This window comes from Platichthys flesus, chromosome 2 (assembly GCF_949316205.1).
Source record: "Platichthys flesus chromosome 2, fPlaFle2.1, whole genome shotgun sequence".
NCBI classification, from domain to species: domain Eukaryota; kingdom Metazoa; phylum Chordata; class Actinopteri; order Pleuronectiformes; family Pleuronectidae; genus Platichthys; species Platichthys flesus.
Genome location: NC_084946.1, coordinates 11875855 through 11900029, shown reverse-complemented (window position 1 = coordinate 11900029; position 24175 = coordinate 11875855). Strand labels below are relative to the sequence as shown.

Genomic DNA, 24175 nt, shown 5'->3' with positions numbered 1-24175 from the left:
TGTATTCACAGATTAATCCAATTTATCCTGCAAACAGCTTCTAAACTTCAGCTGCTTGGCTCTGACCTGCAGTTTAATGCCCTGCTGTGCAAAAAGCTTGAACTTTATTAACACTGTAGGATAAAGGAATGTTTAAAGGTTCTGTTTGTAGGAGGCTGTGACATCTAAAGGTGAAGTTACATATTACAACCAACTAAAAAGACCCAACTATTCTTCTGTGCACAGTCACACTCATTTAATTTACGACAATAAATAGTTCTTGTCACTTTCAAGGATAGTTGTGACCTCAGTGACAATCCAGGAAAACAGTTAGTGTCTCTGTGCGTCATGGTCAGTCAAGCCGTTTTCACACATGAACTCTGGGTAAAAACCGAAGCATTGGCTGCAGAGTTTACTCAGACTTTGCCTTACACACAGCGAGAGGTTTCCTGCACAGACATGTTTACAGCAGTGACAAATCCCCTGCATGATTCAGACAGGTGCAGCAGGCAGAGACAGGAAGTGACATATTAACTCCACTGCAGAGATCACGTGATCATGTTTACAGCGCCACAACACCGGCATAAGCTCCTATCGACACACACTCTCTTGACATCTTCATGGTGAATCCAGCGGGGGATCTCCTGCTCTGGTCACGCATCGACTTCTCCTAGATTTCTACGGACATTGTATTAGGAGGCTCTGCGGATAAAGTGCGTAGATACTGCAGAGCGTCTCACTCTGACATTTTCGTTCACACAAGTACCTTGATCTGAGAAAATACGGAGGCGCTAAGGAGCTCAGTGCATGTCTGGAAGCAGCTGTATTAGTGTCTCTGAGTTGGTCAGGGGTACTTGGGTTCTACAATGTAAGGAAATCTGGGTCTCCCAAACATCAAAGACTTTCCATCCTGTACTCATCAGGGCTGCATAACCACTGTCCAACCCCATTTGACTGTCTGTAATTTATACTCTAATATTTAATCAAATTTATCACTTAGATAGGACTCTGCACTTTATCGCTGTAACCATATCCTCCCTCCTCTCAAAAGCCAAAGCTCCAAGGGGCATTAAACAATAATAGAGATGATGGATGCTCGGTGTGGGTGTGTGGATAGTGAAGTCATTTCCAGTGGGTGAGTTGTGTTTTACAGCAATCTCTTCTGAATCCACAGGAAACTCTCTATCAAATGATTGCTGTGGGATGTGTTACCACAGCTGCAACTGTTCTGCAGACACATATTGAACAGTCAGTACCTGGTGAAACTGCACCCAGTCTGTGTGGCTGTAAGCAAAGGTACCGCCAAGGTCAGATGTCAGCTGGGAGGCTTCCACTGTCTTGTTGAGGGCTTTCATAGACGTCACTATGTCCATCTTACAGGGAAAGACAATGGGGTTTTATGGAAGGAAGGAAAAACAGTCGTCTCTGGTGTCAGATCTGACTAAAATAAAAATAAAATACACAGAAAAGGGACATGGGAGGTGTTTTATTTCTCACCTGCAGCCCGGGCTGTTTTTCAGGTCGTGGACAAGTGTCTTTATCCATCAGTAGGACAATACTGTGCACAGCATTAAGAGCTTGTTCCTGCAGATATAAACCCATTAAAGGTTAAAAAACACTGTAATGCCTATTGACTTTATTACTGATAATGTTATTGTTAGTGGTCTGTGGTTTATTATTCACTATGACGTGTGTGTGTGTGTGTGTGTGTCTGTGTTGTAACCTGGGCCATCAGCAGAGCTTTGTAGACGTGGAGAGGGGGAGGCTTCTTCCTGGCATTGATGACCAAAGTCATTCCAAGCTCTCGAACCTCTTTCCTGTGAAAAACCCTCATTCGTGTCAGACCATTATCATTTCACCTCAGGGGTCTTTATGTGATGCAACATTCAAATAATCTCACGTTAACTAACAATTAACTTCCCAGATCTGTAATAATCTATGTTATTTCCCCCTGTCATCCACACAATCACCAATTCTTCACATGTCACATTTCTTTAACACCCTTTCAATGCCCTCTCCTCCTCGGGTAACCGCTGAATGATCCGATATCATATTGGCTGCTAATTCTAGCAAGTCGCTGCGTGCCAGACAGTTGGCCGGCTGCCTGTCAGAGTGGAGCTATTTACTGTGGAGAGAGGAAAAACAAACTCTCTAGGGAATGGCACTTTGATGTTTAAATACTTCATCAAACTCATGCAAAAATCATTGCCAAAGTTGTAGAGAACTTTGGGCAGAGGGACAGCACAGGTGAACAGGCAGACTTATTCATAAAGTTGTGATTCTGCATATTTATTATTTTAAAACAGTAACGATTAATGGGATGCCATAAGGAATCTCACTGTGTGAGTATGTGCTGTATTCAAATTCTGCTGTGACTGCTGAAAAAACTGTTTAAATGATGCTCTGCTGCCCTCTTATGGTCAATTGTATCACATGGCACCATGGGCGCTGACGGGTAAATCCAGATATCAACTAAATCAAATTTCTGCTTTTCAATCTGTTTAAACAAAATACACACGTCAGAATTGTGCTAACCTTGGTATGGAGTGTAGGTAGAGCAGCATCTGGCACACAGAGTGAGCTGATACAAGGGGCGACGTCCACTCCTTCCGGTCACCATGAACCTCCACAACTGCTCTGCAGGTCCTGTCCCTGCTGCCTGCAAACAACCGCACCAGCGAAACGTTAGGAATGAACATACAATCCTATTATACAATTGTATTATCCTATAATACAATTCTAATCTTTAACAAAAGATTTGTGGAATTATGGAACGTTAATTTGCTCATAGATACTTTGAGGGTTGTGAATCTTCAAAATGATTCAGTAGCCATATCACATTATTTGATATTTTGTCTTAAAGACGTCTTGACGCTCATATAAGAAAAGTAAGGTGCTCTAGTGACTGGCTGGGACTCGCAGTCATTTGAACATCTGCTCAGTCACACCCTGATGTTACACGAGAGCTTCTGGGGTCACAGGTGGGTTCTTAAAGTCACAAAGTGGTCAAGAGAGACTCATTTGAGTCAAAGTCATGAAAAGTAATGAAAAGTGCCGTCGCAGTGCAACATTCTCGTGCACTGACGTACCAGTGAGGTTTTAAGATGCAGAAGTCCTAAATACTTGTTTTCCATAGCCAACCACACTTAATATGCTCGAAGCGATGGCTAACGCATTAGTGCCAAAGTGTCAAAGGTACCCGGTAAACAAATGATGCCCAATTCGATCAGACCGCTGATGCTTCTGAAAGTCGATTCTCCTGTGTGCGGAGACTGAGGAGAGTCTGGACTTGCAGGTGGAATCGCAGTTTGAGGAGAAGATGTTTTTTCTGTCTTTGAGTTGAAGAATCGGGAGTCGCCTCCTTCTGCGGTGGAGGAAGTTTCACTCCTGCTTGAGTGGGAGTCTGTCAGTGGACACAAAAGTACAGGATTCCTGACAATGGACAATGAAAAGCAAAGAATTGGAGCCCGACTGATTTATTGGTTTACTGGTGATATTGGCTGATATGAGTCTTTCACAGGTATATGTATATATTTGCTCATATGCCCCAATATAAAAACTTGATAAGATGTGGATTGAAAGTTACATTATATTTAAAAAATATATATTTTCAGCCATTTAAGGTTTATGGTTAACTGCATACATGTGTTTGTCTTAAGGATTCAATTATGACATTTTAGGAATAATGTCTTTTAATATCTAGCATTTGATATATGGGTATCTGAAATGGTTTAGTAGCTAATATCAGTATCAGCATTGGCTCACAAAAATCCATACGACTCAAGTCCTAGTAAAAAAAAAAAAAAAAAAAGTGATATAAACGTTGCAGGAAAAAGTTGCATGTGTAATGTTAGTTGTAGATTTTCTTGGGGGCTTTCTTATAAGAGGTTTTATCAAGCAGCATCTTTACATTCAGTCCAGTGGCACCTTCTCTCTCATACTAACGGCAATCATTCATTTCTTCAGCTGTAACTTTTAACAGCCCTCTTTCAACACGGACCTGCTCCACACAGCTGCTCAGCCGTGTGCAGACACAACTTAAACATTGGACGTGGTAACTCAGTAACAAAACACTGTGGTGGCCTGGCTAGTAAGCCTGGCTTTGATTACAAACATCCTAACTGGACTCTTGTCAGAGCCAACAAAGCCTTGCCTGTGCTCGCTCTCTTTGCTACTTTAATAGTTAATGACAAGCATGTCTCCAGTCAGGATCTCAACATGGCCCTCTGGGGGCAGGCGGGTGCGTGCCAGCGGGGGCAGGGGACACAGAAACCCTCTTCTTGCATGTTATACTGTCTCTCTACATCAGAGGAATGCTCTGCTCTTTCTTTTTACCCGCTGGTATCAGGCCCTTTCTGTCAATGGGGTGCAAGCGTGCTATTTCCGCTCACTCCCTCAGAAATGGGATTGACGACAATGCAGCTGTTCTGCCGGAGAGCCAAAGTCAATGGGAGGATCCCTGGAGGAAGATCATACTCGGTCCTGACCTTTGACCTTTCAACCATTCTTTCTAAAGAGTCCTTCTGAACTGTGACCCTCAGTGTTGTACATTCCCTTATGAGCATGCAAGGTCAAGGTCGAGTTTCAATCTGCTCAGTCTGTTCAGTGGTAGTTCAATCATTCAGCAACACAAAAGATGTCTTTGTGTGAAATAAAAACAATGTACAAACTGTGTGTGGGCGAGTGTTTTAAGAGACACTGCACTAACAATAAGACATACATTAATGCTGGATTTAATATCGATTTACTAAATGTTTAAAAGATCTACATTTATGGGTTGATCATGGTGCCACCTAGTGTTCAAACTGTCTCGGCCCTTGCAGGACCAAAGTTTACATACAGTCAACCTTTCCACCTCATGGTGTGTATTTGTATTTGAAAATAGTTAACTCTCCTAATCAAAGGGGGACTGCCCCCCCGCCACCAGCGACTGCTCTCGAGTGAGAATCTGGAAAGCTGTGCTCAAATATCTAAACCACTACAATGTCTACCATTCACACACACACGCACACACAGACACACACACCCACATACACAGACATTCACACCCACACATACACACACACACAGTAGGTGTCGCTAATTTGGTGTGTTGTGTGTGAGTGTGAATGTGTGTGTACATATATCTTTGTGGGGACCATTTTAAGCATAGACAGTCCAGAGTGAAGATATTTTTGGAAAGTGAGGACATTTTGACCGCTCCTCACTTTCTCAAAGGACTGTTTGAGGGTTTGGTTTGGTGTGTGTGTGTGTGTGTGTGTAAAGTTACACTTTAAATGACAATTACAAATCTAAATATTTAATGAAAAGAATCTTAATTTGCTGGCTCTGCTTTACCTTTTTTCTGAGACAGTCTCTCCAGCTTCATGGTCACCTGATCCAACAGTTCAGCTTTCTTACACAGGATTACACTGGAGATTGTTTCAGGGCAAACATCACTTTGGCTCCGGTTGTTGAGTTTATAGAGGAGCGGACTTCCTTTGGGTGTCTCTGACACTGTGGACAGAGACCTCAGCTTAACTTTGTGTTTCCCTGATGGTTTCAGACGCTCTACCTTCTGCTGTGGTCTTACGTCACCATCACCCGTCTCCGAGAACACTTCGGATGCCGGGGGCTCGCTAGTGTTTTGTCCTAACTGGTGGGAAATCAGTTTCGTCTGAACTCTCTGACTCTGGCTCAAACCAGGGGTTGATTTCAAAACCGTGGGTGATTCCTTCATAAGGTTTTCAGGCTCAGGGCTTGTAGGAAGGTATTTGAGGTTAGACACAAAGTGTTCTGTTGTTGGTTCACAGCTAGGTTTGTATTGACAGAGGTCATGACGTATCACGGCCTCTTTAGAGTGGTTATAAATGGTTTCAAGTTCATTTATCGGAGCTTCAAATCCTTTGGATCTTAACTCCCCCTCTGCACAAAGGCTGGCCTCCTCCAGGGCAGAGAGTAGGTCCCTGCTCCCTCTCTCGAAAGGGACTGGGTTCCTCAGTGCTGCCAGGTACGAGTCTCTATACCGACACTTCAAGTCGTGATCGGTCAGCTCCTGTCCCAGCTTCCTCTGGCTGCATGGCGTACACGGCTCCTCTGCATGCTGAAGGGTGCGTCCGCAGGGGACACCATGCCCAAGTGGTACAGGTGGAGGTGGTCTCACAGGTTTGAACAAAGCTGAATGGGGTGGATTCGGGTGGCTGTCTCTCTGCTTATCCACCGACGCCTTCCCTTTAGCGATATCCACCAAGTCCACATAATCCCCCTCGATCTCTCCATAGTTACGACTGTCCCACGTATTAGGAGAAACCCAACCCACTGGTTTGATTAAAGGTTTGGAGCAAGATTTTGGTGTGTGTCTTTCATGCTCCATTTTGACAAGTTTAGAAGAACAGTGCACAGTTCTCATAGAGCCCGACATCCTGTCTTTTGCAGGAAGAAACATGGCTGCCATCGGGAGGGTGGAGGAATTGAAATGGGTGGTGACTGAGATCTGCTTTGGCTCAGGAGGGGCTTCCTGATACGTGGGCATGATCTTAGGCTTATCCAAAAACTCTGGGATAGCTATCTGGGCCCAGGGCAACTTGATTACTCCTTGGTCTGTGCAAAGCAAACAACGTGACAGAGGAGTCCCATGGCGTCCTTCATTGATGTCCTGCAGCCAGTCCAGGGTGAAGATACAGGGGTAGGACGTTTCAGGCACGGGGGTCTCCTCCACCTCCCGGCCGCCACCCTCCAGAAGGCTTTTGAGGACGATGCGAGCCGCTTGGTCCCCGAAAGGTTCCACTTGGAGATAGAAGTCTCCAGGACGCAGAAGCAGAGGGTTTACAGGCGCTAACTGAAGGATGGTTTTGTCATGGAGACACAGAGGCCATCCCTCACAGCGAAAAACCACATCAGAGTATCCAGCCTAGGAAATAATACAATTTTGTTTCAAATTTGTGCAACATCAAATTGTCTTTATAGAGAGTTCATTCCCAATAGACTTAGTAAGTGATGGTCTGTATTTTATTAGAAATTTAAATATATATTTCTTCCATATCTGTGTTAAGATGAGTTATGTCTCTAACAAATTGCAGCAGGCAGTATCTTTGCAGAACACGTTTTCCCCCTGGACCGAGGGGATATGGGATTTCTTAAAACCTCAACATAGTCTAATCTGTTTAAAATACTAAATCTAACAGATGTCACTGTTAAAACCCACCTGCTGTTTTTAGACTGCCTCTAAGAGCAGAGCTTTTCCCACCAAACTGAACAACTAACTGCATTCATATATTAAGTGCCTCTGTAAAACCTGCTGTTGAGGTACATCAATTAAAGAAATGTGTGCACATTCAGCATATTACAAGGAAGAGGATGACGTATGATACGTACACAAGCTGCCTGTTGGACACTTTCCAACAAGTGTTTGGAGGGGATGAGGAAATCTAGCATGCACTGCAATGCATCTCCGTGGTAACGCTCCTCAATGGTGCGAAACAGCTGGCTGAGGACGACGGGCGCCGTGGCCTCGAAAGGCGGGAAAAGGGCCGAGAGGGCGCTCTGGATGGACGAGTCCAGAGATTCTGGATTCTGGAGAACAAGAACAGATGGAGGTCAGTGACATGAGGTTTGTGTTTCCAAACAAGTCACGGAAACTACATGTGTCAATGGGTTGTTGAGTTCTCTGCCAGTCTGATTCCATAGAGAATGTTATATCTCAGGAATGCCTTGAGGTAATTTCTTCACATTTGGCAGAAACATTGACTTACACATTATTTAGAATTTGGTTTCAAAAGTCATGGCCACTGTTATTTAACAAAATACGTTTTTGGCCATAATCCTGACTCTAATTATAACAAATTTCTAATCAAATAAATGAAATCATGAAGTTATGACATTTTATATCTGAAATGTTAAAGGTCAATGTTCCTGTGACATCATAATCTGCAAAAACACTTCACCGTCAATTATTGAACAGCATGACTCAGGAACTGAATGGGAGATTTCCTGTAATTTGACTGGCTGGCTGAGGCATACAGCCGCAAGGTAGTGATTAGGGTTTAATTACAAACGGTTCCTGACTATTATTACTGGAAGACTCATGTTAAATACATTTAGTCACAGCTGGCGGAATAAAGAAAAGTACATGAAATGCCCCTAAATCAGTTTGACAAATTTCAAAAAGTGATTAAAGAATAACATCACGTTCCGGAGTTGATCCGTAATGGTCTGCTTGTTATCATTACTTAGTACCTACACTTTGGATAGTTTGTGGTTAATGCAAAGAAATGTGCTTCTCTTAGTGTTGTGTGCGAGTAGGGGCGAAAATCTGCACTGTGTGGAATGTGGAGAGCAAATTTCGATGTCTGTTTGGATTGGACTTTCCGTAACATGGATTTATTTGCAGAAAGTTCACTTGGCCAAGATATGTCAAAAACCTATTCTCTGCAAATGCAAAATGACAGCACAGATATTTTTATAAGCCTTTTATGCCGGACTATAGACCTACTGATTCCCCCTACAGAGTTTTCTGTTTAAGAAAAAGCATCAGAAAGAAACTGATATGCTTTGCAGCTTGAGAACAATTTTTGGATGACTCACAACATCAGATTCACAGACATCATGATCGACTGCACATAGGAATTAAATAAACAAATTAGAAACAGTTTCAAGAGGACAAGGTCTGATCCTTCTCAAAACTCTTTCCACTGTACCTGGAGATGATTAAGTCTGTCCTGACTGACCGAGTGTGTGCAACCTGTCTCACGTCGGGCCACGACACACTTCATTTGCGATGGTGTATTTCTAGCAGCCCAGGGTCAACGTCTGAACCGGTCCAGAGTGTCACAAAGGCATCAAAGCAGATGCAGGGGCTTATGGTTCCAGCTCAAATGGCCATAAAGATGCAACTGTGTAAGACAACACGATTTTCTTTCAAGAGGCACGCTTGCAGCTGGTGTTAAGTGCAAATCTGCTTTTGGTTACGTGTCTGTGTTGAATGAGCTGCTGACACTAGGTATGAGTGAAGTTCTGCTATATGTAGCATTACAACTTTTCCTTTGCATATTTATAATTTTCAAGTATTATAAGATTTTAGTATAAAAAAGTATGGCACATTCCTGCTATCATTAACGTGTCTACAAACATGTAAATAGAAACATGAGACTGCGCAGATTTGCACTGAGCCACATGTGTATGTCAGTGTTCAGGGTTAAAATATGTACATACAGGACACAAATACTTTATTTAAAGACATTAAGAGCTCATGGTGGAACAGTTGATTTTCTAAAAGAATAAGTCAAGTGTTTTTAAAAACAAACACTGATTTATAGTTTTTATTTGTGTTGTGTCTGAGGTAGTTTCACTGAGCTTTACTGTGTTCATACAATACTAAAACAGGTCACTAGATGGCGTATGAAACTTTGTAGGAAGCTAAAACCTAAATAGAGAGTCAAGATTTCTGCATGTGTTTCTCCAAACATGTATGTCGAGTGTAATACTCCACGCAGCCACATTTACGTTCCCAGGGTCAATCATCCCAGAACCCTGGGATCCTGATCCTTGTTTCCTGAGCTGACAGATGAAGCAACAGACTACAGGTACCTCTCGGCCTCATTCCAGCAACATGAGCATTCTAACATTAGCACGTGTAATGTTTACCATGCTAATATTTTTTTGCGAAAAAGCCGAAAAATTAAGCCAAATTTCTTTAAACATACCCTTATTGCTGATATTTGGTATAAAAATATGCTTTAGGTATTTTGACTAAATGATGAGACTCCATGAGTTATGGAATTAATACGATATTAAATTAAAATCGACCTAACAGTGGTCAAAACATTACATTAGTATAAAAAAAATATCAAGTCATGGTTGCGGCCACGCCCGAGATGCCTGAAAGTCACCGATGTGGTCCACTTTTCTAAATAAAGAGGATGCCTGGTTAATCTCTCTGGAACTCAAATAATCAACAGTATCATGTTTGATTTCACTGTCAAGTATGATGTGGGTTATGGATAAACTCTTTCTACATATGATTAGTTTTTAATTTTCCTCATTTAGAGTACTGTATACCGAAATGTACAATTGTTCCTTCATTGACTCACACTGTAGTCAAATAAAAGCCTCTTTGAGAAGAAAAGGAATAATATGTTGAGTCGGGTGAAAATAAGGACTTGACACATAATTTACATCTGGACAGGTCTTGGTGGCCAATCACAGCAGGTTAAGCTATTCATACAAGCGGTTCACAGTACCCCGCTGTGTAAATCTCCCAGCTCCACAAAGGGTTCTGTTTTTAGCCCCTTCCCCATTTAGCTTGATGGCCTGACTGAGACCAGAGACTGGCCCAGTGTAAACACAAGTGCTGCAGCTTCAAAGAACCCGCACTGGTTAGCACTGGGACTGAACAAATACTAATGTGAGCAGCTTCGATAACAAAGGTCATAAAATTTCCACAGCTCATGATTCACTGAATGTTTCACAAAATCATCCAGACTTTGTATTTGTATACGTTTTTGTTTGGTATTGTGCATCTAGTCTTTAATGTCTGCAAACTTAAATAACACTGATATCAGAATTTGACCACTTGCAGTATTCTGTGTATCTCTTGCATGTCCTCAGTAGAAAGGAATGCTTCTTTTTTTGATTTGCACATCTGTCACAATAGATTAGGAAATGGACAACAGAATACCTTTGAGGCTGCTTCGTGAATGGTAATGCATCACAGCTGTTTGTCGACTGACTGCAGCCATTCAGCTTTGGGTTCTACTGTACGTCTCGTAGCTAAATGTTAACATGAGGTCATATCTAATTAGACACAACACTGTGAAGCTTCTTTACTTTACTTTATTTGACAGGGCCAGAGTTTCTGTACTTGCCTTAGTATATAGTTTCCCAGCATTAAAGCTTTATTAAGACCAGTGCAGCCCTGCATGTGTGCTGTGACGCAGAGGTGTGGATTAGGTTGCTGATTCCACAGATTTATTAGAGCATGTCAACCCTTTTATAGACTAACCGGTCCTTTAATTACTGCATTTGCTTAGACTAAAACTGTAGTGACCGACTATCATAACATTACTCCAACCTCATTTGATATTTAAGCCTCTTGTTGTTAACACTCCGGCTAAAATGTCTGTATTCTCAACACAAAGTAGTTGAAAAAGCACAAGACATTTCCCCCCCTGAGTGGTGGTCCTCTCTGTGGGTGGTTTGGCGAGTGATATTCATATGAGTGAAACCCTCTTGAGATTTTACTGAGCACCACTCAGCTGGACCCGGCTCAGACAGGGTAGGCAGCCAAATGAAGTAAGGGCAGGGAGGAGGGTGGCCTGCCGGCGAAGCTCGCTCTCCTGTATCTCATTACGTCTGACAAGCTGCCAGATAACTCTTTATGAATTATTTTAAGACAAACTTCTTCCTGAAAAGTTACTTTTTGTTTGACAGTAGAAACATTTGACTTTAATCATAACCACAATCAGATAGAAAGTCATAAATTACAGTCATAATTATAATCATGGAAAACTGATAGTAGGCCTTCTGGCTTCAGACCAGATTATACTGGTTAAAACATGTTAGCTAAGTACTTGCACAACTCAGTAAGCAAGCAAAGTCAGACCTGTAAAAAATCATTAACCCTCATTGAACACAACCTTTCTAGACAATACAGGACGCCTGACTGACAAAGCATTCAGCCTCTGCATTTGTGGCATTTAAGAACTTATCGATAACTGAGTTACTTAATTTTCTCTCCTACTTATTTTGACTTCTCTAGTTATTCTGCATTATTGTCGATTCATCTTAAAGTTATTTATTTATTAAATTAAAATAATTCCCTCTGAGTATCACAGTTATCTCAATGTATAGCAGCAATAGAAAGCTAATTATGGCTCGGAAAAGTTATATGAAAAATGTATGCACAATTATGGGCACTGTAAGTGTCAAGAAAAAACTGCTTTGTTTTAATAAATATTGGTGCAACAATATCTTAGTCAATATTCACACACACTCCAAATGATTGTCTACAGATTCTGGCTTTAGTGTTTAGTAGCTACTGTATTGTCTGCGGTGCAGTTCAGTGCATCAGCTTCTTATAAGTAGAATAAACTGCTGGTCAATTTGTTCAGTCCAATGTGAAAACCCAGACACAATCAAATGCCTATATCACTATGATAACACATTTTCTCTCACTATACATCAGTGTGTGGAGTCTAGCCCATGTTTCGTTATGTTTACAGAAACATAGAGTTGCTACTTCTCTTTCCGAGCGTTTACGCCCACAATCAGCCATGCGTTCAATGAGGGGCGTTCAATTAAGCTTAAATCCTGAGGCTTTATCTCAGTCTGCAGGGACTGTGGGACTTGGTCGGTATCCAGCTGACTGCCTCATTCCACCACCGCCTCCTCAACACATTCAAGACAAGGGGATTCCCTCTCTGCTGACTATTGTCCAGTGTCTGTGGTTTAACTCTAGAAAGAACCTCAGTCTGTAAGAAGATAATTGTTTGACCTGAAATGTCATGCTAGTGTGGACAACAGGCATTTGTTTGAAGGCTCACCCTCTCTTTGTCTTGTCTAGCATTTAGCGAGGGCTGGGAGGTTTTTGCAGAGTTGACTCTAAAGCAGGTAATTACAGCTTTTTTTCTATGTTGCCTGGGGGCTTTGGCTAAAAGTCCGATTTGAGCCACAGTATAAACAAAGTGTTGAGGTGTGTAACCCCCAATTTGAATATGTGTCATCAGGCACAAAGCGTCAAAAGATTAGCAAAGATAAGCTGAGGAGAATGTGATTTTAGAGATGATTAACTTCAGCTAAATGGACGCAGCTCGTGATGTGACACACTGAAAGGATTTTTGCTAATGTCTCTTTCTTGACTGGTCATCACATTTTCTTGAAATCCTCATATGAAATTGACTGTCGGGCCCCCACAGGGCAAAAAACAACAACTATAAACAGAAGTGACAGTTGAGTTAGGTCATTCCAGTAAATCCTGAATAGTGCCTCCATTTGGCATGTCCGAACGTGCAGACGTGTCCGAGAGCCTCAGATAACACCAACTCAACTCATACAAACACAATCAGAGTGGACACAGAGGGCTGATGGGATATGATGCTTAACCACAAGATATATTATCACGAGAAAGAAAGGGAGAGATGTCACAAGTAAGTTGAGTTCACATGTGGATTTCATCTTTCTCTTACTTGAGGTTTTAAAAAAGCCACAACGAATACATTTGCAGTGTTTGCTTAACCATTACTGGTTTAACACTGCACCCAAGGGTGGAAAGATGTTGAAATGATGATGAATCATTATCACAATCATACTCAGTGTCTTAGTCATATAATCAAAAATGTCTCTCATTTACCCCTCCTTCTTCTCCCCTCACTATCTCCTGTTTGGCCATGAGACAGTGGCGTCTTTGTGAGATCCACTCTTGTTAAACTCAGCAGAGGGCCACTTCATTCAGCTGAACCATTCTAAATCCTTTTAACCAATAGAAAAAAAGCTCCTCCAAGATAAAACTCCCACATCGCTGCTTCACATCACTTCTGAAGGAGTAAACATCGGTGCAAGCTCACAGAGAATTAATGTAGCAGGGTCCCTGCTATGATACATTTACTCACTCATTTTGTAGTTCAGAACTTACATCAATAATATAATAATGTATAAGCTGAACAAAAGAAGACCCATTGGTCCTTGAGGTACACCAACATTACAGTTAAGATGTGTCGATTAAGTATAATTTTAATAAAAATAAACTTTGTTTATATGGCATTGCAATAATGTTACAAAGTCCTGTACATGAAGAAAAACCAAACAATTTAAAACCAGACAATGCTGTTGACTTAAAGGACATTTGCCAAATAAGAGATAAAACAGTAAAAATGACCAACACAAACATTCACAACAGTATAAATAAATGCAACTCAAACCTACATTAAGCCCTTTGCAAAGTGAAGAGGGCAGATAAGTAGGGAGTAAGGTTGCTATTTCCTTTGTTTTTACATGCTGCATGAGATGCAGTTTACTCATTACATTAAGATTTACTGATTTGATTTCATCCAAAGTGTTTAGACGACTCTGAATCTGAGAAGAATGAACAATGAAGGTCCAACATCATAACATGTAATAATCTGGGATCTCACCTGAAACTCTCAAAACACACTGCTGTACACACTCATCCTGGAAGTATTTGCCTTTATGAAACAATGAACCAAGTGTGTGTAAATCCAACATAAATCTCTGCTGTCATCTCTTCTGAAATCACAGACACTGACTCATTGCTGTCATTCATGGCAACCATGTAACGTCTAAAAGCAGCTTTTGAAAACAATTCCTTCTTAGTTCTCGATTCTGGGGATGGTGTTTGAAAGCTGCAAGTTTTGAAAAAACATATTTCCTGTTATGTCAGTTCAGTATTGATTTTAAATCACCATAGGATCAGAAATGTGTGACATTAAAGAAATGCCGAAATGCCTGATGACGTGATTGGCAAGGATAGAGCTTGTACAGGCTTCAATGCAGGTTAGCCGTAAAAAAAACGTTTAAATGAATGATGTCGTGTAAATGCACATAAAAAAGAAAAGTTCACAAAGTTCAAGCTGATTTTTTTTTTGATCCAGGTTCATTCACAAAGCTGGCAAGGCAATACAACTCTAAATGCTTTGTTTTTGGAAAGTGCAGCACACCTTAATAGCTCCCATAGACAGACTCATGGTGTTAAAATACAAGATTGAAGAACATTAAAGGCAAAGTGAAGGAAGGCCCTGTGGAATCCATTCATTCACAACACAAGGAAGTTGTTTGTTGGTCTGCATGTAAGTGTGTTTATAATGAGTGTACTCAACACTGACATCTGCTCTGCTCCTCATTATTCATCCATAAACATTTTATAGGAATAGAAACAAGTGCACAACTCCACACAAAGCCAGAGCAAAATGAGAGGCCGGAAATCAGAGCCACTAACCTGATGCATTAAAACAAACTGTAGTCGACAATATTGACGCTGGGAGGTTTAATCCTTGTGCACCCACTGTGAGAATATTGCTTTTTCACGCTGGTTGCCACACCGTGCTCATTTCCACAAATCTGACGGAAGTTGTTCAGCTGGTTTTAAATTAAAACAAGCAGAGGCTTATTTTGATGTCACACTGGTGTGTCGAAACCACCGAAGTAGCGAAAAGACAACGGTTCTCACAAAAAGAGGCACGGAGGAGGCCACGACAACAGTAACATTCACACAAATGATAATGTTGCAGTAACTGGGTCTCCTAAGACACTGCTCTCCGAAAACTCACAGACTGAGTGTCTATGGCTGCACGGACAAATCCTCCGAACACTTGGCAGTGCTTCTGTTTTGAAAACACTCTGCACAGCCTCTGTTGACTTTGACCCACTTTTGTGAAACATAGATAATAAACACAGTGAAAACACCGTTCACAGAGCCAGGACGACTCTCAGACCCTCCACCTCCTGACAAAAAAGAAATTGAAAAAATTTGGCTCACACGGCTCCTCAAAGCACATGTCTGCAATTATTCATATTCTCTCTATAAATCACATCGCTTCAGTGTTTAGATTTTCCGCCGGTCTGGCTCTGAAGGGCTCAGGCAGAATCACAGCGAGAGAAGCAGTCGGCAGAAATGGAGCTCGCAGGATGTTGGAAAGATGTGATGACTTGTTACAGGCAGGGGAGGGAGCTACTGATGACTATCCCATGACCGTGAGAGACACAGACACAGAGCTGACCTCGTGTGTGAACTCTGAGACTGTCTGGATTCTCTCATGCAGCAAGTCCACAGTGTCTTTACACAGTTGATACATTCAGTGATATGCATATGGTTGATAAAAAAACAACAATAGACACTTTGTCTGATTAGATGATGATCTGACGCTTCCTGATCATATAAAACCGGTTATATTACTGATAAGATGACTGTGGACGTAGTGATGATCTCACAGAGAGGTATTCTGCAGGTTCCCTCAGAACTGTTTGGAAGATTTAACATCTTTCAAGTGTTGTTTTTGTTTCACAGACCAAATATTTCTGGTTTAGTTTAGTCTTGGCTTTCATTAACAACATTTCTGGAAGCAGCCAGTATATACAGCTTTTAGCACAACATTTCTAATAACAGTGGGCTGCAACGCTCAGCAAAACAACAATCAATAACTTTAAAAAACAGCTCAAAGTTGCGACTGGCTGGAGTGAAGACATGATGCCAAATGAATAGTAATGTTGCTCTGTGTCTGCTGTAAAGATGAATACAAACCCCAAGAGCACACAGGCATTAATGCTTTGCATCAACTTTGAATAAACTTTGAATTCTGCAACAGACACTTTGTCTGTGCTGCACCAGACCTCCATGTTTACTGTACACATGCTGCTGTAAGGTCTTAAGAAGAATGTGCTTGATGCTTGACCTTGCTGGTGAATGATTGACTCTTGGTGGCCCCTGTCACACAGTAACTTATGCAAATACAGTGCACACCAGCAAGAGGGGGCTCTGGGTTTTGTATTATTTGTTGAATGTTTACTTAAGATAGAAACTCCTGGTCACGAACAGCACGGCGATCTAAGAATTTTGACTCAGCCGTCTCACCACTTTAAGACGGTGGGTGGTAACGAAAGCATCAGTCATTTATTAAGACAAACAAACAGCCAAGGCTGTAAAAGCTGATCAAACAAGTGCTGCAGAGGATGTGAGGGGAGGACAAAGTGCAGTGATGTTCGTGATGAGCAACCAAGTCTGGACATCTTTAACTATCCTTCCCTCCCGCTCTCTGTAAAACCATCACTCATCCGGTGCACTTGGACACATATTATGGGTTTGACTCCATTTAAAGAGGTGAACATCGGGGAGATTCACTAAATACATTCTTAGTTGTGCTTTATGCATCATTATGGTCTTTATCTGCACTTATTTGACTGTTTTCAGTTCCAAAAAGTTCAAAGAAACCACATTTCCCCACAAATCCATCATCAAAGTCTCACATGTTCTGATCCTGGGGTTTTCTCACTGCCATTCATTTGTCTCTGTTGTTATTGGGATTGGACAAAGCCCTGTGATTGAACTTTTACAAGAGCCTCAACCCTGATCTGAAGAATCCCATCATGTGCACATGCAAAGTAGTGGAATAATTAGAACAACAAAACACTCCACTCACTCCAGGCTGGTGTGCCATCCGCATAAAATAGGCCCTAATGAAAAGACTTCAAGAAGCAAAACAAAGAGACAATGTGCGTCTCTCCGTCACTGGCTCTTAAAACGCTTGAGGTGCTGCGGGGATGTGAGACAATCCCGCCAACTGTGCACAGGATGACAAAAAGGTTTCGGAGAGTGCAGTGACATTAGACTTGTTTTGCCTTTTGTGTGTCACAAAGATAAGGTTTCATAAAAAGAGAACAAAGGGGATGCAGCGGTGCTGTGCACAGTTTCATACAGCCAAGAAGAAATCGTTTGAAAAGGGCTTGAAATTCAATCTTGTTTGCTTTGTGTCTAAAGTAGAACATCACTTACAGTCTGTGAAACATTTCTCTGAAAACCACTAAAGTCATGGTCTGAGTTTAATGGGTCAGTGGAGCACCTGAACTCTTCAACCAGCAGTCATGATCTAAAACCAAAAGTAAAACCTGCTGATACTTTACCATCTTTGCAGGAGTTTCTCTTCTGTAGGCAAAAAGTTGTTCTCATCTTTGTCCAGGATATTCCTCTGCAGACAGCCTCCCTGGGCTTAGTGCCGACGGAAGAGCCATGTTTTGGCTTTAGTGCATCAACAAAAGGAGGTGGCTGAAGAATGTCCACATGACAGTGAGGCGTCTTGACTGATAAGAAGGCAAAGTCATCTCCAGTCTTCATAGACTTTTACACGCGTCTGAAGGCGTAGCGCAGAACGCAGCTCCGATTGTCAAGCCGCCTGTTGATCCGCCTCTCACTTCCCTGGCCACTCTGAGTGATTCAGGGTGAGAGAGGGAGAGGGAGGGAGGAGGGAAGGCAAGAGTGTCTCAGAATGGGAGGAGAAAAGCTTTCTCTTTCAGAGGAGAGGAAATCCCCCTTGAGGCTTTTCAGAGTTTCTTCACTTTCAAACTGGCTGGCTTTATCACACACTAACTCACACACACTCACCGTAACCACACACACTTTACCCCTCAAATGGACACACAATAGCATATCAGCCTGTGTGGAGACAATCACTAAATATGTTATTGTAAGAACTGAAACATTCCCATGTCTACGTCCTGTATGTAAACACACAGGCACACGGATGCATTCATGCTCCTTTGGCCCAGCATCAGAGAGCTGAGGAGATCCAGCCCCTCTCCCATGGCCCCTTTCTTTCTATTTTAATCACAGGGAGCTTTCAGAAGGCTTAGTCAGTCTTTCTCCTCTCTCCTGTCCCTCATAGACGTCCATCGTCTGCTCTGTGCTTTCTCATTTCCTTTCTACAGCAATTGTCTTCCGGCAGACTGCCCAGTCTTTCACTCGTATCAAAGCGGAAGGGCTTCCCTTCAGAGGTCCAAGCCAAGCGGCAGGCATGTCAAGAGTGGAGTGACTATACCTCAAGATTAGGCCAGAGGAATGTGAGGGTTACACCCTGTGGACTGCATTTTACATCTGAAGTTGGAAGATATATAGAGAATGAAACCCAAGACTGCGAGACTCGTCTCTGAGACATTCCTGGAGGAAAAAGATTGACAGGCCGTCGTTTATTTGTGCCGGCTGACGGCCAGAGAATCATGTGAGCGAAGCTGGTTTAGACAAGCGGCCTCAACCTCTACCCGTATGTTTGTTCGTTCAAATTCCTGGAACTTCATCTCTTCATCAAGAAAATATATTTTATTTTAATTAAAACCTTCTCTTTGTTCAGCAGGTAGAGTTACAGCTGGATATATGAAGAGTGAGCCTTCCTCTCCAACTCTCTCAGTATCTGCGGTTTCCCCGCTCTGCAGAAAACGCCGTCTCTCGAACATTCCTCACATGTTTTTCTTTCACGGAAAGCATGCCAATTTGTCTTTCACCCTAAACCACAAAAACATGTAGGTGACATTCTTCAAATATGGCACACATATGCCGTGACTGATTTCTCCTTTCTGTTTCAAACTCACATTCTCTATTGTTTCCTTTGCTTTCCTTCCTCCTTAGTTTCTTGGCAAAGGATTGCAACTTGTTTTTTTTTTTTTTTATGTGGACATCTGTTTTTAGAAGGGGCTGAGAGGACGGGAGGAAAATCAGCAGGTACGTCAGCGTCATTCCATGTCTGAATCTCATTCCTCATGAGATTATATTATCTGCTAGCAAGTATTCTGGATCTTATGAACATATTCTCAAACATGACAAAAACAAACTAGAGAATGCGCGTGAAGCTGTAATTGCCAGCTCACATTAATTCACCAGTATACACAATAGGGGGAAGTGCAGACATGGATATATTATCATGGTATAAAGCAGCTTTCTAAATGACTTGCTGGGTTTCTGCAGGTCCTCAAAAGTCAATGTAACTTTTATAAAGTTGCATTTGCCTCAATTTCTTTTCAAATGTTTTTGGGGAAAACATAAATTGTATTGCAACACATAAACCCCGAAAAAAGCCACTAATGCAAACTGTGCAGCAGGGTCAGATTTTGTTAGAACACACGCAACTATTGTGTTGCAGTGTTGTGTGTTTGGACTAACATGGCCTCTCCTCTCATAAAAAAAACAACAACTTTTACTTTAAGAAACAGTTAATATTGTTAACGTCACTTTATCTTATATGGAAAAGTGCCAGTTCCGACAAGTTCATCAAGACTTGTCTCGACAACTTAAGTCCATTAAGAGCTTTTTTTAGGATGATTAAAAATAACACACTTGAAGTCGGCTGCACCTTGTGCAAGAAAACACACAAATTAAGACCTTTAGGCATAAAAGCATTAACGTCAAACGGGGAGTCAGAAAAAATATAGCAAACACAAAGTGCATAGATACATTGTACGTGTACACAACAACTTAGAGACCTGAACTAATATTTACCATACTATGTCCAGTAAGGATAAGAAATATGTTTTAAATGGTTTAGAATTTTTCTTTAACAGTCTAGAATCTTGTCGAAAACTGCAGAAAAACGTGTATCTTCACACATTGAGGTGATATGGATAAACTTTAGTTTTTTTTGGACTTATCTGTATCTAGTCACCTCCATTAGTCCTTCTCCTTTTAGCTCTGTAGACCAGCATTTTTCAGCAATATTTCAGTTTTCTTCAGTGTATCACCTTCATATCTTTTGCTCTGGCCCCAGCTGATTTATGAGAAACTGAGGAATCTACTTTTGCCCCTCATTGTCAAGGTCTGGCCCAGTCTGTACTGTCTCCCCAGCAAAAACGTGATGGTGAAGCCGAGGCCGACCAGGATGAAAGTGCGCCACAGCTCCCTCCTTCATGAAAACCAGATGGGCTGTGCTTCTAAGCCGACAAAGAGCGGGGGGGAAGCGGGTGGAGGGGGTTTGCTCTGTGCTCTGTGACTCAGTGGACATGGAGATACGATCCTCTAAAAATTGCAGACGTAAACACGCATAGGAAGCATTGAACAGGGAAGCAGACGAAACTGGACGGGGGGGGGGGGGGGGGGGGAATGTACACAGAGATAGAGAGAAAGAGTTCCACTGCCAAAGCCAGGAAGTTTAAAGAACACACCCACACAGGTTCATTAAGCAGCCGTATAAACATGCACATTTACTGCAATTTCTTCAATACAGACATAAACACACATGTTCACACACACTTGCACGCAAACGCAGCAGGATGGGACCCCGAATGCTCCGTGTCTAATTCCTTCCTTGTGAGTGGGAGACCCCTACGGCAAGTGAACAGAACCCCATCAGTATTTACTTCAAACCAACACTCACCCACATAACCTCCCGTGAACACTTAGACACAGCAGCCCCCAGTCTATAAAACATGACTCACAGTGAGTCCTCACAATAACTGTCGTTGCACAACTGGAAAGCACCCACTCTCCTCTTGGCAATCTACCCCCTGCTAAACGTCTTGGATCAATTACCTGACTCTATTTGCTCCCCGAGCCCATATTCATTAAGTTTATGTGTCGCGGCTTGTTTTCATTTAACGCCAGGGGAGAGGAACAATGTTAGCTGGTTTCATTGAGTGTGTGCTGCTCTGGGATCAGACCCGAACACCTACAGCACGACTTTGACAGTATTCTGATGTTTGCTGTCTCAGTGACGAGTGCCTGAACAGCTTTCTGCTGTAATCACCTCTGTCTTGATGGGACGAGAGAGAGAAGCCAAAGGGGTGATCTGTCCCTTCTTTCACTTTCCCAGGGATAGCGACCTTATCAGCGTGTGGCGATCTGCTGCTGTGACTGTGACATCATTTCCTGCCCCGGCCCGGGGCCTGTCAAGATTAGGGGGTCCTCAGGCTTGGGATTCAGAAGCTTGGTTGTTTCTTTCAACAAACAAAAGGCAAAGAACACCAGGTTTCTTCCCCCGTTGGTATCTGTCTACACCACAGATGTGTTTTTGTGTGAGGTATTTCTGGTTGTCTTTACAGAGAGGGTTTGAGGCGTGTTTTGAGTAGCGTGTCAGTCTGTGCAGCACTTAAAAAAGGAGTAGGGTTCTGTGGAGAAAGGCTGTACACTCGATGACATTCCAGCAGGGTCAGAGGGAATCTGTGCATGTGTGTGCATGTGTGTTCTCGTCTTTCATTGTTCATTCAGGTGCTGTCGAGTGATGCATGTCATGGCATGTTCCCCAAATGTTGCTTGCTTTTAATTGTCCATCCATCAGTGTATTGGGTTCTCTGTATCGTGCTCCATTTTTATTGCTAATAAAAGATGGCATAGAGACGCCCTCAACACTTTAATTTACTTTCCATCTGTCCCAATTTAGCAGCTCTGCTCCCGCTGAGGTTTTATAATGAGACACCACGTTTTAATACTGAGAGAAGATCTCGCTGGGTACTCTCCTCTCAGTCTTGCTTCCTCTCAGAGGACTAAAACACGAAAACAGATCAGATTATTACAGGTTATCATTAAGGTTTAGAAATAATGTAAAATAACATGGCTGTGGCTGAGAGGGTTGAGCAGTCGTCCTCTAACCAGAAGGCCGACAGTTTAATCCCAGTTTTCCCCAATCCACATGCGGAAATGTCCTTGGGCAGATACTGAACCCCAGTATTGCCCCTTCTCATATTCAAAGTTCTGCATATAGATGCATCGCATGAATGTGTGTGTGAATATGGGGTAATAGCAAAACCTGTAAAACGTCTTGAGTGGTCATCGAGACTAAAAAAGCACTAAATAAATGTAGACTATTTATATACTCATTAGTTGGGTTGGGTACTGAAATCCAGGGCCAACAGGCAGCGGTTCCACGTGGCCGTTACCTACTGGACCGAATCCCAATGCAATTTTCAGTGCCTCATTTTGATGCCTCAGCTTTGAACTAAAATTACATTGAAATCTCACACTATCTACTTATCTCAAAAAGCCTGAAGCTAAACAGTTAAAAGCGTGGCTGTATTTCACGTGAAATGATTACGACACCAAGGACGAGTAGCAAGTGTCTAAAAACAGTTCTGTGTAAAAGTAAGAACATGACAAACAGTGTTACGGACACAAGGGATGCATTGTGCAGAGGGATGAAGTGACTGAATGCTTGTGTGATCTCATATCAAGCACATCAGCCCGCAGAGTGGAGATAATTGATGACGAGTTTGGAGCTGGACATTTTATTTGAAAAAGGATTTAGTCTTTATAGTAATTTCATTAATTAATACTGTCACAGCCCAAAAATCTCCTCATTGGCAATTTGCATGGCTGTCAGGCTTGAGGCCAGGTCTTAAAAATTCACAATTTACACAATTACCAATCTCTGAGTGGTGTATGTGCAGTAAATATTGGGTTCATAATCCTCAACCTTAAATATCCTCCTGGTTGTGCTCTCCACATCCCAGATAACCCTCACATTATAATGTTAAATGTTTAAAAATCCTGTTTATAGCAAATCCACAATATGATCTTCAATCTCCTGTGGAAAACAATGTGCTTTGCCAATGACCCCCACTCTGCCACAATCCAGGATATAGCCTGAGTCTCTATCTGTGTGAGAGCTGAGTGGATCATATGCTGGGAATAATGGAACGTGCACGCTCCGCAGGAGAGGACTAATGCATTAAAGGCACATCTCAAACTGAAAACATCTACCCTAACTGGAAAGAACAAAGCATAGTTGTGTTGTTTTTTTTTTTTCCTGTAGGCTTTTACTTGGCGATCTACTGGGTAATAATCGTATGTGAAGCAGTTTACAGATATCATACCAACTTACAGTGTAATAATGGGAGACTATACTGTGATCTGAAGAGTCATCGTTTCTCCTGAGACAGTTTTGTCGAATTAAATGAAAGACGTTTCTGGCTCTGTGGAGTATGTGTCGGGCAGAAGTTGCCACTCAGATGCAATGTTGATTATTATCATATGTTAAATTCTCATGGTCGACCCACTGAGTGATTCCACATGTTTTGGATACTTGCTCTTTGTCTTGATGTGTTTTGCTGAGAGCCACAGTGCTGGGAGGCTCTCACCTCAGCTGGTCGAGTGTAGGGAGCAGGTGTGACATTCACAACAGCAGACGAGCCAGAAGAAAAAATGGCTCTCGAGTGTGAGAAACTTCTGTGTTTTCTTTTTCCCTAACCAGTGACTTACGAGGGTAAACGTCTAGACTCATACACACACACCTCAATGTGATGCTCATTACACACAAGCAGACAACATTTTTGTGGCAAAGATGACACATTAAATGACATTTTTTTCCTTTTGTATTTTTTTGTATATTTTACTTCCTCCTGGAGTATTCCCAGGAATCATGTTTGATAGTCTGCACCTCGATGAGATTTTAGCTGTAAAAACTAAATTGGCCTGTTAACCAATGAGAATGCGAGAGCAGTGGCAGCTGACCAATTGCTGGCAGGGAGGAGGGACTCCTGATCTCATTGGTTGCTTTACCCTTGTTCCACCAATAAGCTTCTGTCAAATATCTGGTTAAACACTTGGTCACCATTTTATTTACACCCCCCTACCTCCATTTAATTAGCATTCAATGTTAGCATCAATCGAAAAGTAGCCCGTCTTACCTATTCCTTTATTCTTGTTTTATCTTACTCTATGTTTTTAAAACGTAGTCAGTTAGAGTTTATAGAGGTATCTTTTATATATATAATATATAGCTTACGCTGAACCAACAGAAGA

At 42.0% G+C, this 24175-nt stretch overlaps 1 protein-coding gene across 1 annotated transcript in view; it reads right to left on the bottom strand.

Moving 5' to 3' along the window:
• Positions 1–17862, bottom strand: part of LOC133963237 (uncharacterized protein KIAA1755-like) — a 28035-nt gene extending 10173 nt beyond the window's left edge. The window contains exons 1-8 of the mRNA XM_062398239.1: positions 17584–17862; positions 7333–7530; positions 5317–6868; positions 3179–3382; positions 2515–2638; positions 1703–1796; positions 1477–1563; positions 1236–1352 (exon numbers count right to left, since the gene is read on the bottom strand). Of these exons, the coding sequence (XP_062254223.1) occupies positions 1236–1352; positions 1477–1563; positions 1703–1796; positions 2515–2638; positions 3179–3382; positions 5317–6868; positions 7333–7530; positions 17584–17586 (2379 nt within the window). The 5' untranslated portion in view covers positions 17587–17862. The remainder of the gene's footprint in view (positions 1–1235; positions 1353–1476; positions 1564–1702; positions 1797–2514; positions 2639–3178; positions 3383–5316; positions 6869–7332; positions 7531–17583) is intronic.
• Between the last annotated feature and the right edge of the window lie 6313 nt (positions 17863–24175).